Raw genomic sequence first — 17,327 nt, 5'->3', positions numbered from 1 at the left:
CTAATAAAGTGCTTTAGATAAATAAATTTAAAGGACCATTAAATATTAAATTCAATTTACTCATTAAAAAAAAAAAAAAAAAAAAAAAAATATATATATATATATATATATATATATATATATATATATATATATATATATATATATATAAAATAGATTTATATTTTTAAACAGTATCTTTTTTATTTATTTTTTTAATAAACAAAAGCATAGTTTACAGAAATAATTCACATACAAATGTCCATATTGTGGAAAATAGTTCCCCGGTCTCGGGGAACCCCTGCTAAAAACTAGAAATCTACAACTCATGATACAATAGTGTGATGGTCAGTGGGATGAATGGTCCTTACACTTGTGCTCATTGGGAAGAATTACCTACTTACAGATAGCTAAAAAGATCAATGGTGTGAGTGGGAACTTGTCTGAGAGGCAGAAATTGCCCAATGCTGAAGGAACCCCTAGCGACCTCTGGAGGAACCCTAGTTGAGAATCACTGGTCTAGGTCCTTGGGTTCCTGGTTGCCAGTACCAGTTTATCCCACAAACACTGTAACATACAAACATGAATGAAAGAGGTCCACCAATGACTCCAAATTCAAATACTGAACTAGTTGTGTACCTTCTTCAGCATTTTTTTTATTTCAATTGGATAACCGTGACTCGTAACAAATGTTAGGCTGCCGAAGTGATTGAACTTTCTGCTGACATCGGGACAGCTCAAACTGTAATTTTCATCTCCTCAAATGGCTTATTACAAGAGGTCACAGGAGTTCTCCTTCTGCTTCTTATTATATGCATGTTTATGTTTTGCAGTTGTTTGACCACATTGCTGAATGTCTGGCCAACTTCATGGAGAAACTAAACATTAAAGACAAGAAGCTTCCTCTGGGATTCACCTTCTCGTTTCCCTGCTACCAGACTAAACTAGATGAGGTGAGTGGAAATGAGTCCTACAATACTGGCCTGTCTACTGGGACAGGCACACCCGTTGCTCCGTGGCATCGTTTTATCTTGGAACACTTGGGCTGGTTTAGTGAATGAAGGAAAGGGAACCTATATTCTCTTCAAACATGTAATACAGGAGCCTTTTTTTTGTTTTTTTTACTACTCTCATTATCTGATTGGGTGTTTGATATGAACCCATATTCTCATCACTTCAACATAATAAATTACTCCAACAGGGCTTCTTTGTTACCAGCATGCTAGTAATGCAGGTTCCTTGCTCTGTAAACAAATTAAAACTACAATGAAAGTATCAATTTTTCATTAACGTTTCAGTTTAAAACCTCTATGTTCTATGCTTGTGACGGGGCTTTAATATCCTTAAGCGCAGATCAAACACTTTGGGGTTTATTTATTTTTGCAATTGCTATATGAAAATCTCAAGCATTCACCCAGCCATCATGAATAATTCCCATGATTTGCCTAATATGTTTATTTCTATGATCACCAGCTCCATCTAGTGACCATAATGTGGTATTTTCCTAAAATCCCTCAATTAGATAAGTACCACATTATGGCCACTGGATGGAGCTGATGATCACAGGAACTAAACCTATTAGGCAGATTACTGGAATTACTGTCCATGACTGGCCAAATCCACAGTTGTTTTTATTTATAAGTAGACCCCAAAGTTTTGGACATTATTTATGCCTGTGCCCTTCCAGGGTAGTGATCTAATGCAGTGAAGATGTTCAATTTCAAATTCACTGCACCAATCAAGCATGAACATTTTACAAACCAACATGTTCTCCTTGTGCTTGCATGGGCTTCCTCACACACTTTAAAAACATGCTGGGAGGTTAACTGGCTCCTGTCTAAATTGGCTGTTGTATGTGTATGTATGAATGTGAGTTAAGGGTTCTTAGATTGTAAGCTTCTCGAGGGAAGGGACTGATGGTTTGTTGGCATGGACCATAAGGTGAGTACATGGATTGAAAACTGGCTACAAGGGTGAGTTCAGAGGGTGGTGATAAATGGGGAGTATTCGGAATGGTCAGGGGTGGGTAGTGGGGACCCCCGGGGTTCTGTGCTGGGATCAGTCCTGTTCAATTTGTTCATAAATGATCTGGAGGATGGGGTAAACAGTTCAATCTCTGTATTTGCGGATGGTACTAAGCTAAGCATGGCAACAACTTCTCTGCAGGATGTGGAAACCTTGCAAAAAGATCTGAACAAATTATTGGGGTGGGCAACTACATGGCAAATGAGGTTTAATGTAGAAAAATGTATAATAATGCATTTGGGTGGCAAAAATAGGAATGCAATCTATACACTGGGGGGAGAATCTCTGGGGGAATCTAGGATGGAAAAGGACCTGGGGGTTCTAGTAGATTATAGGCTCAGTAATGGCATGCAATGCCAAGCTGCTGCTAACAAAGCAAACAGAATATTGGCATGCATTAAAAAGGGGATCAACTCCAGAGATAAAACGATAATTTTCCCACTCTACAAGACTCTAGTCCGGCTGCATCTGGAGTATGCTGTCCAGTTTTGGGCACCAGTCCTCAGGAAGGATGTATTGGAAATGGGGCGAGTACAAAGAAGGGCAACAAAGCTAATAAAGTGTCTGGAGGACATTAGTTATGAGGAAAGTTTGCAAGCACTGAACTTATTTTCTCTGGAGAAGAGACACTTGAGAGGGGATATGATTTCAATATACAAATACCATACTGGTGACCCCACAATAGGGATAAAACTTTTTTGTGGAAGGGAGTTTAACAAGACTCGTGGTTACTCATTAAAATTAGAAGAAAATCTGATTAACCTAAAACTATGTAGAGGGTTCTTTACTGTAAGAGCGGCAAGGATGTGGAATTCCTTTCCACAGGCGGTAGTCTCAGCGAGGGGCATCGATAGTTTCAAGAAACTATTAAATAAGCACCTGAACGACCACAACATACAGGGATATACAATGTAATACTGACATATAATCACACACATAGGTTGGACTTGATGGACTTTTATGTAACTATGTGAATGTGCACTATATTTATGTAAAGTGCTGTGCAAATTATTGGTGTTATATACATTGTATACATATAATAAATAAATAAACTCCAACATAAGCTTTGGCTGTGCATGTGCTGGAAACTAAACAGTTTTGGAGGACTGAATGTGTTCTGTGACAGTTTATAGCGATCCTGTACCTCTTATTTGCAGCTAATAAGCCTGTAATGATGTGACTATTATCTAGATGCCGTTCAGATTTCAGGTCGGCGTAGATTTTACATAAAAGTACATTCAGGCAAGAAAGAGTGCCTCGTTTCCCAATAAACCGGTTACTCCATGTTTAAGTAAGGCTAGGGTGTAGTTTACCTAATGAACTGGCAGACTGCCAACCTCTATCTTCTGTAATCGGTCTGCGTCAGTGAAGGTACGATGACAGATAGAAACTTCAGTAATCTTGAGCTTTGCTGGCTGACTGTCCTTTCTAATGTGGCCTCAAATGTATCTCAAGTATTTAGAAAATCACATATCATATGTACAGGAAGCCTTCGCCATATACATTTCCCTGGCTACACATCTCCAATTACCAGCCTGCTATATATAAATGCTTCTTGTTTTAGATGTCATAGCTCCCAACTGTCCCTGATTTCGAAGGACTGTGCTTGATTTGGAGCAATGTCCCTCTGTCCCCCTCATCCCCCCTCATTTGTTCCTCATTTTGGTCTATGTAGTTGTATATAAAATGCACTTTTTATCTTTCAAAAAGTGTTTCTCCGTGCTAAACTTTGCATCCAAATTCTAAATGGCTGCATTTGTAAATTTCAAAAGCCAATATAAAGGAGATATTGGTGGTAAAAAAAAGCACTTGTGGATTTAATTAACCATTTTTTTTAAGGGGCGTGGCAGGGGGCATGTCCTATGTCCACATACGTTTGCTAGTAGGTGTCCCTCATTCCCATCTCAAAATGTTGGGAGGTATGGGGTGTGACCATGTGAAGGTCAAACCTAAGACCCCTTTCACACTGAGGTGCTTTGCAGGCGCTATAGCGTTAGAAATGTCCTGCTAGCGGCCAAATAATGCCGCTAAAACGACAGAAAAGCGCTGCTAAAAATATCACCGCTTTACCACTGGCTCTCGGGGAGACGCAGTGTGAAAGGGTTTTAAATCAACCTGGGCACACCAAACTGGGCATCATCATGATATATTCACAATGATGTTTTTACCTCCAGTTCTGCCATAAAATGTGTAAAAGAAATAATTAAAAATAACGGGCATTCACATTTCAGATTGTCCCAATTATTTGGGTTTTATCTTAATAAGGACATCCTGATGAAAAAGTAGGCATGGCAATGAAGTTTGTATTATAAGATTTATTATTATAATAATTATTATTATTATATTATAATAATAATTATTATTATTATTAATAATAATTATTATTATAATTATTATTATTATTATAAGATTCCTATGGCCAGATGAAGATGATTGCTGGTATAGCTGTACACCATCTGTAATTGTTCTGTCTCTGTTTCTAGAGCATACTGGTAAATTGGACCAAAGGGTTTAAGGCCTGCGGTGTCGAAGGAAAAGATGTGGTAACCCTAATACGGAAGGCAATTAAGAAACGTGGGGTGAGTTCTTTGATAACCCTGTTCACTTGTAATTTGTTTCCCTTATTTCATGTATACTCGATCCTTGGGAATGTTTTGGCGTTTCACCCCGCCCCCCCCCCCCCCCAGAGCTTAGTCATGGGGATAGATGACTAAGCTCTAGGGGGCCGAGTGAAACACTTTGGGGGTGTGGCCTGGTTGGAGTCCAGGCTGAGGTTTCCACTCTACTTACTGCTCCAGGACACCTGGATGTGCGACTTTTAGGATTTACTCTTTAACCACTTGCCGTTCGTATAACGTACATATACATCGGCAGGGCGGCTCTGCTGTGAAGGATCACGTACCTAGTATGTGATCTCGCACTTCTGGGTCTGGGGTATGCATTTGTGCTGCTGGCGGCCTGCTCCCGCTGTGACTATACGCAGCGGGTACAAGGACACCACGTCCGCTGGCACCCGCCGATGCTTCGGTACTGAGGGAGAACGGCAATCTGTAAACAAGGCAGATCGCCGTTCTGTTACTACAGAAGACATGGATCCTGTATCTCTGCAGAGCAAGGTCACCGATCCATGCCTTCCCCTAGCACAAACACCCCCCCCCCCCCCCCTACAGGAAGAAATACCAGCTAGGCACACAGTTAACCCTTTGATCGCCCCTGACGTTAACACTGATTGTTTTTTTTTTCAAAATCATCTGACTTTTTTTCTTTCTAGTGCAAAAATTAAAAAAACAACGCAGTGGTGATCAAATACCACCAAAAGAAAGCTCTATTTGTATGGAAAAAAAGGATATACATTTTGTTTAGGTAGAGCGTCGCACATCTGTGCAATTGTCAGTTAAAATAACACAGTGAAACATGGCCTGGTCAGGAAGGGGGGTAAATCTTTTGGAGCTGAAGTGGTTAAAGTGAACGTTTCACTTTCACATTGTATAATGACTTTATCCTACAGATGCAGTTTTACCTTTTTCACTGCTGCTTTTAAAGTGACATTAAACATTCATTTTATTTTGTTTCTTAATACTTGTACAGGATTTTGACATTGATATTGTGGCAGTGGTGAATGACACAGTGGGGACAATGATGACATGTGGATTTGATGATCACAACTGTGAGATTGGACTTATTATAGGTAAGGTATTGTTTTTATATATATATATATATATATATATATATATATATATATATATATACATATATATATATATATATATATATATATATATATATATATATATATATATATATATATTGTTTTTTTATATATGCATGGCATATGAGTATTGACACAATATAGATGCATGCCAGGCACTCAGCCCCATCCTCCTATCAGCAATCCTTAAGTCTGCTTGGACCTGTATTAATGACTGTATTTTTCACAGGTACTGGAACCAATGCCTGCTACATGGAAGATATGCGGCACTTCGATCTGGTGGAAGGTGACGAGGGACGCATGTGTGTGAACATGGAGTGGGGGGCATTTGGAGATGATGGAACACTGGATGACGTTAGAACTGAATTTGACAGAGAGATTGACATGGGATCTCTTAATCCTGGAAAGCAGATGTAAGTATTTTACATTGTTTCTGTATCTGTATATATTGTAGGTCCATGACCAGTTCATACTTACCATCCCTGAAATAAAAATGAAAGTGTCTCCCCCTTAAATTATTGATGGACGGTAAATACAAACAGAAATCAATGTATGCCATTGAAAAAGCTAAGGAATGTGAATGCATTCATATTCAATTTAAGAAAAATAAATATTGAGACTTATAATGTAATACACATTACCATATGGTCTTTTCATTATTTTTTCTATCAAAGGTAATAGAAAACAGGATTCATGTCACAATTGCAAGATTGCCACCCAGTGGCCATTTTGTGCTATTACACCATATGAAGGTAGACAGGATCTGACACATTGGCACGTTGGCTTTGGCAAGATCATTTACTGTATTGTAATACAAATATAACTTTGATACTCTGCTATAGTGTTATTAAGCTATCCCAGTGTTACCGAGGTAACAATGAAGTGTAAAATAAAAGTAAATTTTATAGATTGTGATTTACAACAGCATGACTTATTTGGTTTTGCTGTCATGAAGAGTAACCAATCAGAAGTTAGATTTCATTAGTATAAATTAGACTGTTGGTAGATGACATGTGGTTGCTGCATAATGCTGCACATAACTGCTCTTTGGATCTCAGAGAAGTGCGTGGTGCTGACAGTTCGATCTTCTTCTCTTTTTAGGTTTGAGAAGATGATCAGTGGGATGTACATGGGAGAGCTGGTGCGGCTCATTCTAGTCAAGATGGCCAAGGAGGATCTGCTGTTTGGTGGAAGAATCACCGCCGATCTGTTGACCACTGGACACTTTGAGACACGATATGTATCAGAAATTGAAAAGTAAGATCATCAAAATGTATTTATTTATTATTTATTACAGGTACTTATATAGCGCCATCAATGTATGCAGTGCTTTACATATATGTTGAACAGTCACATCAGTGCCTGCCCTCAAGTAGCTTATAATGTAAGGTCCCTAAATCACATTCATACATACACATACTAAGGCCAATTTAGACAGGAATCAATTAACCTACCAGCATGTTTTTGGAGTGTGGGAGGAAACCGGAGTACTCGGAGGAACCCATGCAGGCATATGACTTATTAAAAGAACCAATTCAATGGGGTTGATATGCAAAATCTGGTGCAGCTCTGCATAGAAACCAATCAACTTCCAGGTTTTTTATCAAAGCTTAATTGGGCAAGCTGAAAGTGGTTGTAAACCCTTACAAACCACTTTGACCTACAGGTAAGCCTAGATTAAGGCTTACCTGTAGGTCCAAGAAATATCTCCTAAACCTACACGGTTTAGGAGATACTTACTAGAAGACAGTCACAGCTGTCTACGGCGCATGCGCCGTAGACAGCGGCGAGCATGCGCACTATCGCCGTTAGCAGCATGCTGCTGCTAACGGCGATATGCCGTTAGTGGCAGCTCCTGTGCGCATGCGCAGGAGTGACGTCATCGCTGCTCCGGTACTTTGAGTGGCCGGAGCAGCGATACCCGGAAGAAGATGGACGCTCCGGACTACAGGGGACAGCGGTGACTTCGCTGGCTCCTGTGTCAGGTAAGTGACACATAATGGACTACTATGCGATGCATAGTAGCCCATTATGCTTTACCTTTGCAGGGAGACAAAGAGGAAGTAAAACCCATCAGGGTTTACTTCCTCTTTAAGTTAGAAGCTGATTGGTTTATATGCAGAGCTACATCAGATTTTGCACTCTCCAGTTTTAGTAAATCAAGTCGATTAGTAAAATTAAACATTAAACCTTTTCACAAATATAAAACTGTTATTTGTTTCTAGTCCTTTCACTCTATTTTAAAAGTGTTTCCAGCATTAAAGTGGAACTTCAGTCATTTTTTCATTTATTAAATCCTCTGCCCTTGTTGTTTTAACTTTGGATAGTTAAACATTTTTTTTTTCTGCCAGTAAATACCTTATACCTAATACCTGGTTTCTTGTCTGGTAAAAAGCCTAGGCTTATGACATTATGAACAGCTCTCTCTCACGCTTGTGAAAGTTTGCCAGGAAGGGAGGGGGGGGGGGGTGAGTCATAAGAGGGCCAATGAGAGCGGCAGAGTTGGAGGTGTCCCTCTGTGTGTGTCAATGTAAATCCAGGAAGTGAACAGGCAGCAGCTTCAGCTGCCCACAGTTAAAATGGGTACAGCCAGGCTTAGTGGAGGGAGATTTCTGCAGCATATTTGGCAAGTACAGAATCACAGTATATATAAAATAATTTGCAAAGTGATTGGAGGGAAGCTTCATATTGGCAAAGATGTTTTTGTTACGAATTATGTGAGCAGACAGAGCAGTTCCTCTTTAAGCTACTTGCTACTTTGAAGTATAATGCAACATTCTATTCTATGTTTGGGGTAGCAGGTCATTGTTCTCCGGATGTAATATGGACTTGCACCATTGTCTCCTTCTGTTTTTACAGAGATAAGGAAGGGATCAAAACAGCACATGCAATCCTGAGCAAACTGGGACTGGAACCTTCACACGAGGACTGTGTAGCAACTCACCGAATTTGCCAAATTGTGTCTACCAGATCCGCCAATCTATGTGCAGCCACACTTTCTGCAGTTCTGAGACGTATTCGTGAGAACAAGGGTGTTGAGCGGCTGAAATCAACTGTGGGCGTGGATGGATCTGTGTACAAAAATCATCCCCAGTAAGTGTGAAGACATCTGAAAGCTAGATAGCTAGATACATACTGATGGAGTGTAAGTGTGGAGAGATGACTAAGCTAGGGTTATACCGCTGCAATATTTGTGGACACAAAGGCTTACATATATAGAAAAGCAACAGACAGGGATAGATCTTATGAGATGACACAATGGCCTTGGTCAGGGGGAATATAGTTGACAACCAGCCCTGGAGGTGAGTAAATAAGTACCATGGTGAGACCATCGTGGACTGATCCTGCAAGCTTAGTTCGTTCCAGCTCTCTGTAGGTTGCAATAGGTTTTATACCCACTGCATACATCTGATAAACTTATTTCATTTTTAGATCTGTTTTTAGGAAATATCTGTGTGTTGCTGATTTTACAATGGTTCTCCAGGGCCATCAAATTAAGGGGATGTTTGTATCCCTTTATATTACACATACCTGATTGGCTGTTTGGAGTTAGTATAGATTCTATGTCATTCTCATCTCTAGTTTTCTTTATACACATTGCAGCGCTAATTTTAGGTCTTCGCTAATGCTGCGTACACATGACCGGACTTTCCGGCAGAAAAGGTCAGACGGCCTTCCCGATGGACTTTCGACGGAGTTACGACAGACTTCAGAACGGACGGACTTGCCCACACACGAAAGGACCAAAGTCCGTAGTTTTGAACGTGATGATGTGCGACGGGACTAGAAAAAGGAAGTTCAATAGCCAGTAGCCAATAGCTGCTCTTGTGTCGTATTTGGTCCTTCGGACTAGCATACAGACGAACGGTTTTCCTGATAGGAACTGAGTCCGTCAGACAGATTTGAAACATGTTCTATTTCTAGGTCCATCTGATTTTTTTAACAAAAAACATTCGGACTATCCCACACACGATCAATCTATCCGACGGAATGATTCCGTCAGACCTAGTCTTCCAGAAAGTCCGGTCGTGTGCACGCGGCATTAGTGGTATTATTTCCAACATACTTTATCATTTTTATGTGATTTGCTTTTGAAATTCAGTAGGAAGCCTAGGGCAGTTGGTAAACCTTCCATGGTGCACACCAGGCTAAGTCTGCATTCTTATTGTTACTATCTGCAGTTTTGCCCGGCTTCTTCAGAAGACTGTTCGCCGACTTGTGCCTGACTGTGATGTCCGATTCATCCGTTCGGAGGATGGGAGTGGTAAAGGCGCAGCCATGGTGACAGCTGTAGCATACCGATTGGCTGACCAGCGTCACAAGCGTGAGAAGACTCTTGAATCTCTGAATCTGAGCACTAAGCAGCTTCTAGAGGTCAAGAGACTCATGAGGGTGGAAATGGATAGAGGCCTGAAAAGGACAACTCATGATGAGGCCACAGTGAAGATGCTGCCCACATATGTGCGCTCTACCCCCGATGGAACAGGTAAGATTTCCACTAACTAAGTGTATGTTAACTGTAGACCAAACATTTGATATATTTCAGCTTCCCGGTTCTTAGATATGATGGCTGCATTCGTTTTTTCTTTTTCTTCTTTTTGTTTAAATTTTACCTGGTAATTGAGAATTACATACTTCCTGTCCTAGGGTGGCTACACTCTTTTCTCCACTGTATCAATAGAGAAGTCGTGGTTGTCACCTAGGTTGCTCCCCTAATTTGGACTACAAACACATCCTTCTTTCTTAATCTCCATTACATGGGTGGTATTTATAGTTTAGAGAAAATTGCCTGCAAGGGATGATAACATTCTTTGTGATTTCGATTCAGTTTCAGCATAAGGCCCTTTTCACACCAGCGGACCAATTGGGGCCTGTCCATTTTTCAGACGAACCCCGATCAGACCACTCATTGTTCTCTATGGAGTGGCAGATGTCAATGGACATGTGTCTGCTGACACCCTCTGGCATCCGATCCGCTAAAAACAGATGGATAGAGATCCTTTCCCCATCCATCCGGTGGATCGAATCAGATGACAGTCAGATGAAAACAGGCAGGCCGTCTTTCCATCCCACCGCCCCATTGAGAGATCCCCCAGAGAGCAGGCGGATCCACTTGACGGATTCCGCTCCGTCTGAAAGTGGCCTAAACCAGTATTTCTGAAACCCCATTCTCCTAAAATTTATTTTGTAGCCTGAGATGCCATTATATTTTTTAAACAGAATTCTAATGATTAGTGATTGCTTTAAAGTGATACTAAAGGATCGTTTTTTATTTTTTTTAAATAACAAACATGTCATACTTACCTCCACTGTGCAGCTTGTTTTGCACAGAGTGGCCTCCAAACATCCATTTCTGGGGTCCCTCGGTGGCTCTTGCGGCTCCTCCCCACATTAGATAACCCCCTTGGAGAAGTGCTCTCCCGGGAGGGTTACCTTATGGGTGCGCTCAAGGGTCTAGCATTCGGGGTCCATAGAGGCCGAATGCAGGACTTGGCCCCGCCCCTGTCACCGCGTCATTGGATTTGATTGACAGCAGGAACCAATGGCTGCACTGCTATCAATCTAGCCAATCAAGAGCTGGGAACCCGCGGAGAGAGGGACGGTGGGGATGCGCCAACGGAAATTCAGGGCTCAGGTAAGTAAAACGGGGGGGTTAGGGGGCCGATGACTGCAAGGTGTTTTTTCACCTTAATGCATAGGATGCTTTAAGGTGAAAAAACATGGGTCTTTACAACCCCTTTAACCTTTGTTTCAATAGCACTGACCATTGTAGTGAATATATAGTGGTTATATCCAGTGAGAAGTCAGTCAGGATTTTTGGTTAGTTCTGTATCACAAAGTCAATGCACAGCAATACAATAGCCAATGTGGCATGTAAGATGTAATGAAACAATATTCAATTTTTTTTCCAGAGAGGGGTGACTTCCTGGCATTGGATCTCGGGGGTACTAATTTCCGGGTACTCCTGGTGCGTGTTCGGAATGGAATGAGACGCGGAGTGGAAATGCACAACAAGATCTACACCATCCCCCAGGATGCCATGCAGGGGACCGGAGAGGAGGTGAGATTTTTTTACTAAATGGTGGGAATGGTTTGTTCACCTCTGTGGTTGGTTGAAAAATTGTTCAAATGTTTTTAAAACTGAACAGATATATAAGATTACTGTAGCTCTGTATTCTTTGATACATCATTAAATATGTATTTATTTTTATGTTTTTACACATGCGCAGTATTCTTCCTTTATATAAACATAATTAAATATACTTTTAATGCAAGTATGAGAATTTGTCCTGGTATCGGCCTCTTGCAATCCCAAGTACAGCAGAGCTCAAGCTGGCCATAGACAGATTGGAAATTTGCCCAGTTCAGCAGGGAAAGGACAAGTTTTTTAATTTATAAACCAAAATAAAACGCAGCGTTCAAACAATGGGTAAAAATACTCAAAAGAATAAATATAATATAATATATATATATTTGCATTAAAAATATATTTAATTATGTTTATATAAAGGAAGAATACTGTGCATGTGTAAAAACATAAAAATAAATACTGTACAAATTTAATTATGTATCAATGAATACAGAGCTGCAATAATCTTATATATCTGTTCATCTTTAAAAACATTTGAATAATTTTTGTGTTATTTATATATAAATATATATATTTATATATATATATATATATATATATATATATATATATATATATATATATATAAAACACATCAATTCATACAGTGATAAATGCAAAAATATGATGAAAAAATTATTATTAAAGTGCTAGTGCTGAATAGGTGCATTAATAAAATGATGACCTATGATACACAAACAGGTCAAAGGGTAGCACCTTTTGAGTATCTTTAATCATTGTGTGAGTGCTGCACTTTGTTTTGGTTCCTTTTTCATAAGGTTGGTGTGTCACCTTTTTGTACAAGCTGCTTTTCCTCTTAGAGCGCTCATTTGCATATTATTACATTTGAAATTTTGATCCATGTATGGCCATTCCTGATCAACAGAAGTTGATTTAACGATTGACTTCTGTTGAATGATAATGTTGGAAAACGTTTATTGATCTGCAGCTGCAGCGGAGGAGTCCTGTTGTCAGAATCCAATGGCAACGGGGGGGGGGGGGGGGGGGGGAGGGGGTGGGGGTGGGGGGAGATTCCTTCATCCATCTCGCTTGTGTGGCTGGGAAATCCGTTCTTTTTTTTCCAATCAGCCTGCAGACTGATTGAATTGATTATCTGTAAATGATTCCTGACAGTAGTGGCATTGTTGTAGAAATGTGTAGAATAATGCTTTCAGAACTTATGATATCACAATGACAAACCTGAAATTCTTTGCAGCTGTTTGATCATATTGTGCACTGCATTGCCGACTTCCTGGAGTACATGGGCATGAAAGGAGTGTCACTACCACTTGGGTTCACCTTCTCTTTTCCTTGTCATCAGAGCAGCCTAGATGCGGTAACTATCAACAATTCAGCATTATTCTCTATCATGTAAATATGTGACTTTATTCATTCATTGGTTCTTCTTTGAGAAATCAGCAGGAAAAAGCAAAAAAGCTTTAGCTGGTTGTACCTGGATGGTTCTTGAGGTCAGGGCCACTGATAAGGCAGTACAGACAGCCCTCCTGTACTGGGCCCAGGCCCCTTCAGTTCAAAATGGGGGCCCAGGCATCTGCTGAGCTGTACTGTTTTATTGCAGATACTGATTACCTTCTGGCTCCTCCTGCAATGCTGCTGGCTTCTCCTGTGTTTGAAGATGGAGAGCAAGGCAAAGGAGCCGGATAATATGTCATTTACTGGCCCCTTCCTTTCCTGAATGAACACAGCGGGCGATCAGTACCAATCACTCATGTGTCCATTCATCACTGTTGCATTAAACTGTGTTTATTATGCTTTAGTTTGTGAATGAGCATGAAGCCTCAGAGCACTTCTTATTTATTCATCTGTTCAGCTGAAGCTACAGAGAAAGGAACTGATACATTTACTATATGTCTTCAGTCACTTTCGGCCGGGGGGGGGGGGGGTTACTCTGTCAGGTCATCTGTATAGGGCCCTGTGATTTCTAACAACAGCCCTGCTTGCTCTACTGGCTGAAATGCACTTACTGGGTGTCCCTGGTGCGCCCTCCTCCCCAGCATACGATCGAAAAGAGCCTGGTGGAATATTGTTGGCTGGACAGCGGCTGCATCCAGTCAGGTGAAGCCACTGTTCAGGTATTCAGACAGCTGCTGAGCCTGGTTGTCAAATTATAACAGCCACAGTAGGAGATTCGTCCATCAAATGCTGTATAACATAAATAGAGGAATCTGGTGGTTTTCTTTTGTTCAGCCAACTGAATGAAAAAAATGGAATAGTGTATGGCCAGCTTTATATAATTCAATGGGAAGGCCCTCCAGTTGTGGCGAAACTATAAGTCCCATGAGGCATTGCAAGGCTGACAGCATGGCTACCACAGGCAGAGGCATGATGGGACTTGTTGTTTTGCAACACTGGAGGGCCACCAGTTTGAGACCCCTGATTTAGAATATATAAAGCATGCATTTCGCACAGAAAAAAAACTGCAATGCAGATATGTTTTCTGCAATTCCTACAACTGATAAAATGATGGGAGCAACCAGTATTATAAACAGTGAACACATTTCGCATGCTGTAAACCACCTTGCAGTTAACCAGTAGAGCAAAAAATGCATGGATTATTAAAGCTGAACAAGCAGATATAAAAGTATGCAATTTATTAAATGTATGTATTCATGAAAAACAAATGAAACATCTTAATCTCAGCCTTTGTTAATCTTCTGAACAGTATCTCTCATACTGGGAGAGGGAGGGGGCAGCACTCCGAGCCAGTCAGGCTCTATTGCTTTGTACAGTGCTGTTAAGCTGGCCATACACTTAAAGATTTTCATTAGAAATTTTTCCTTTTAAGAATGTTCATCCGATTTTCTGATCATTAGTGGAAATTTAGTGAAATTTGAAGGAATAGGTGGAGAATGTCTCTCAAATGAATACATTTCTAACAGTTTGACAGGGGTGTCTAGATCTTGAAGGAGGCTGAACAGAAATACAACTTTATCTAATCTGTTGAGTTTATAACTGAAAATCTTTTCGATACCCTCTGATATCCTCTTTTATTACGACTTTTATTCTAAAAGATTGTCAGGCTGCTATAGACAGGTGCACTTTACAATAACCTGACATTTTAGAAAAGAAGATTCACGTCACATTAGACTGCCAAGTAAGGGACTTTGTTACAGGATACGGCTGGACTGTGCAAACAGGCAACTTTATGAACATCTCTTACTACCCCCAACCCACTCACCCCCCCCCCCCCTTTAAGCTTTTTGAAGGGTTGGGTATACAGTAAAACCTTGGATTCGTTCTAGAAACATGCATAATTCGTTCCAGAAACATGCTTGTAATCCAAAGCACTTGTATATCAAAGCAAATTTTCCCATAAGAAATAATGGAAACTCAGATGATTCGTTCCACAACCATTTATTCATAAGTCCTTCAGTCTATAGTCCATATAAAAAGATTATAGTAATGTGATGGGTTGTGTAACCATAAAATGTCCATCCACAATCAGCACCCTCCACAAGGGGATTAGAAGCAAAATCCAGCAGGAGCTACAAAGTATAAAAGAGAAGAGAGACGCCTCTAAAACATTTTTGCTGAAGGGAGTTTAACAAGACACGTGGCCACTCATTAAAATTAGAAGAAAAGAGGTTTAACCTTAAACTATGTAGAGGGTTCTTTACTGTAAGAGTGGCAAGGATGTGGAATTCCCTTCCATAGGCGGTGTTCTCAGTGGGGAGCATCGATAGTTTTAAAAAATGATTAGATCGGCACCTGAACAACCGCAACGTACAGGGATATACAATGTAATACTGACACATAATCACACACATAGGTTGGACTTGATCAACTTGTGTCTTTTTTCAGCCTCACATACACCAAGTGTAGCAATATGTTGCTAAATGTTGTATCTTCATTAAATGTAACCATATTGCTACACTTAGAGGCGCCTCTCTTCTCTTTTATACTCAATTGTGACGTGACGCTACCCTTATATCAAGACATCACTTGTATATCAAGTCAAAATGTATTAAAAAATGTTGCTTGTCTTGCAAAACGCTCTCAAACCAAGGTTTTACTGTACATCATGATACATGCTGCCTCTTGATTGCCAGCCTACTGTAAAAAGAGCAGAATAAAATACTTGCTCTATCCCATGAACCTTTTTGGGAGATAGAGGCAAGTGACCACTTAGAGATAGGAGGCAAGTGACCACTTGGTTGCCCTCTATCTTCCTCTCTCCAACCTTTTATTAAAGTCTTTACCTAATACAGGCATTACTAACTTTTGCTATAAAATGGAAAATCCCTTGAGCTACAAATCTGTGTTGAACAGCAGGGTCACCTTGTCCAGACCTCTGCCAATCCTCTGTTCTCCATTGGTGAAAAAACAGTTTTGGGCTACTGGAGGGCTGATAAAAGCTGCCCAGTTTATTTTTTTTTTTTTTTTTAAACAACAGATCCCTTGCCCGTAAAATCATTCGCATTCAGTCAGTTTTCAAGTGCAACTTCAAGCACTTCTGCAGCCTCTGAGCTGCTTTTCCATTCACAGAGATGTGCTGATCAACAGGCTTTGATCACGGTAACCCACAGAGAACATTTATTATTGAATACACAATATATGCCACTATAATTGCTACATCATTTCTCTTTCTCCACAGGGCATTCTTCTGAAGTGGACAAAAGGTTTTAAGGCATCTGGCTGTGAAGGAGAGGATGTTGTGAATCTCTTGAAAGAAGCTATCCACAGAAGAGAAGTGAGTACAGACTATTTTGTACATCCAGCTTATTTAATAGGCAGAGGGCATCAGCCACAGTGACCAATCAGGAATCATCTGACACTTGTCCCACTAGAGCAGTGATGGCAAACCTTGGCACCCCAGATGTTTTGGAACTACATTTCCCATGATGCTTACCTACACTGCAGAGTGCATGAGCATCATGGGAAATGTAGTTCCAAAACATCTGGGGTGCCAAGATTCGCCATCACTGCACTAGACTAAACTGAAATCTAAAGCTGGCCATACACTGATTGAAATCCGTTCAGTTCTGCAGGGACCAGCCACAGTGTGTCGCAGTCCTTGATCAATAGAGGTCAATCATTTGATGAACTTGTGTTGAAGGGACATGTTGGAAAATATTTCTCAATTAGCAGCGGCAGCCACTGATCAATGTATTCTGACAGCAGCGGGTTCCGCTGTCAGAACACAATGTCCCGATTGAGGGCATTCCTCCATTCACCTTGTTTGTGTCGATGGAGTGATCTGTTGAACAAAAAAGAATCAAACCATTTATGACCAGCTTACTATATTTCTATGGGTTGGTGACCTTTGCTGTTTTCATTGCATTACTGATAAGACATACATTATTTAAAGGATGGTTGTAATATTAATATATTTTTCTGCCCTGAAGCTATTTCAGTGAAAGCTGCAAAATTGTGAATTTTTTCTTGGCTACTTTTTGTCCATCAAAGCACTTCTGAGCACTAACAGACCTATACAGCCTGGGGCAGGGTTTGCCTACTCTGTAT

General features: G+C 40.4%; 1 protein-coding gene across 1 annotated transcript in view; it reads left to right on the top strand.

Moving 5' to 3' along the window:
• The window catches only part of LOC143960642 (hexokinase-2), a 72,262-nt gene that overhangs the window by 41,405 nt on the left and 13,530 nt on the right, over positions 1-17,327 (top strand). The window contains exons 4-13 of the mRNA XM_077469424.1: positions 813-932; positions 4,488-4,583; positions 5,593-5,692; positions 5,943-6,126; positions 6,815-6,970; positions 8,573-8,806; positions 9,895-10,199; positions 11,626-11,774; positions 13,060-13,179; positions 16,459-16,554. Coding sequence (XP_077325550.1) covers positions 813-932; positions 4,488-4,583; positions 5,593-5,692; positions 5,943-6,126; positions 6,815-6,970; positions 8,573-8,806; positions 9,895-10,199; positions 11,626-11,774; positions 13,060-13,179; positions 16,459-16,554 — 1,560 coding nt within the window. The remainder of the gene's footprint in view (positions 1-812; positions 933-4,487; positions 4,584-5,592; positions 5,693-5,942; positions 6,127-6,814; positions 6,971-8,572; positions 8,807-9,894; positions 10,200-11,625; positions 11,775-13,059; positions 13,180-16,458; positions 16,555-17,327) is intronic.

The sequence above is a fragment of the Lithobates pipiens genome, unplaced genomic scaffold (genome assembly GCF_037356315.1).
Source record: "Lithobates pipiens isolate NorthernLeopardFrog02 unplaced genomic scaffold, aLitPip1_a1.2 Scaffold_8, whole genome shotgun sequence".
Classification (NCBI taxonomy): Eukaryota; Metazoa; Chordata; class Amphibia; order Anura; family Ranidae; genus Lithobates; species Lithobates pipiens.
Note: the sequence above shows the minus strand (reverse complement) of the source record. Positions and strands in the feature narration are given on the sequence as shown.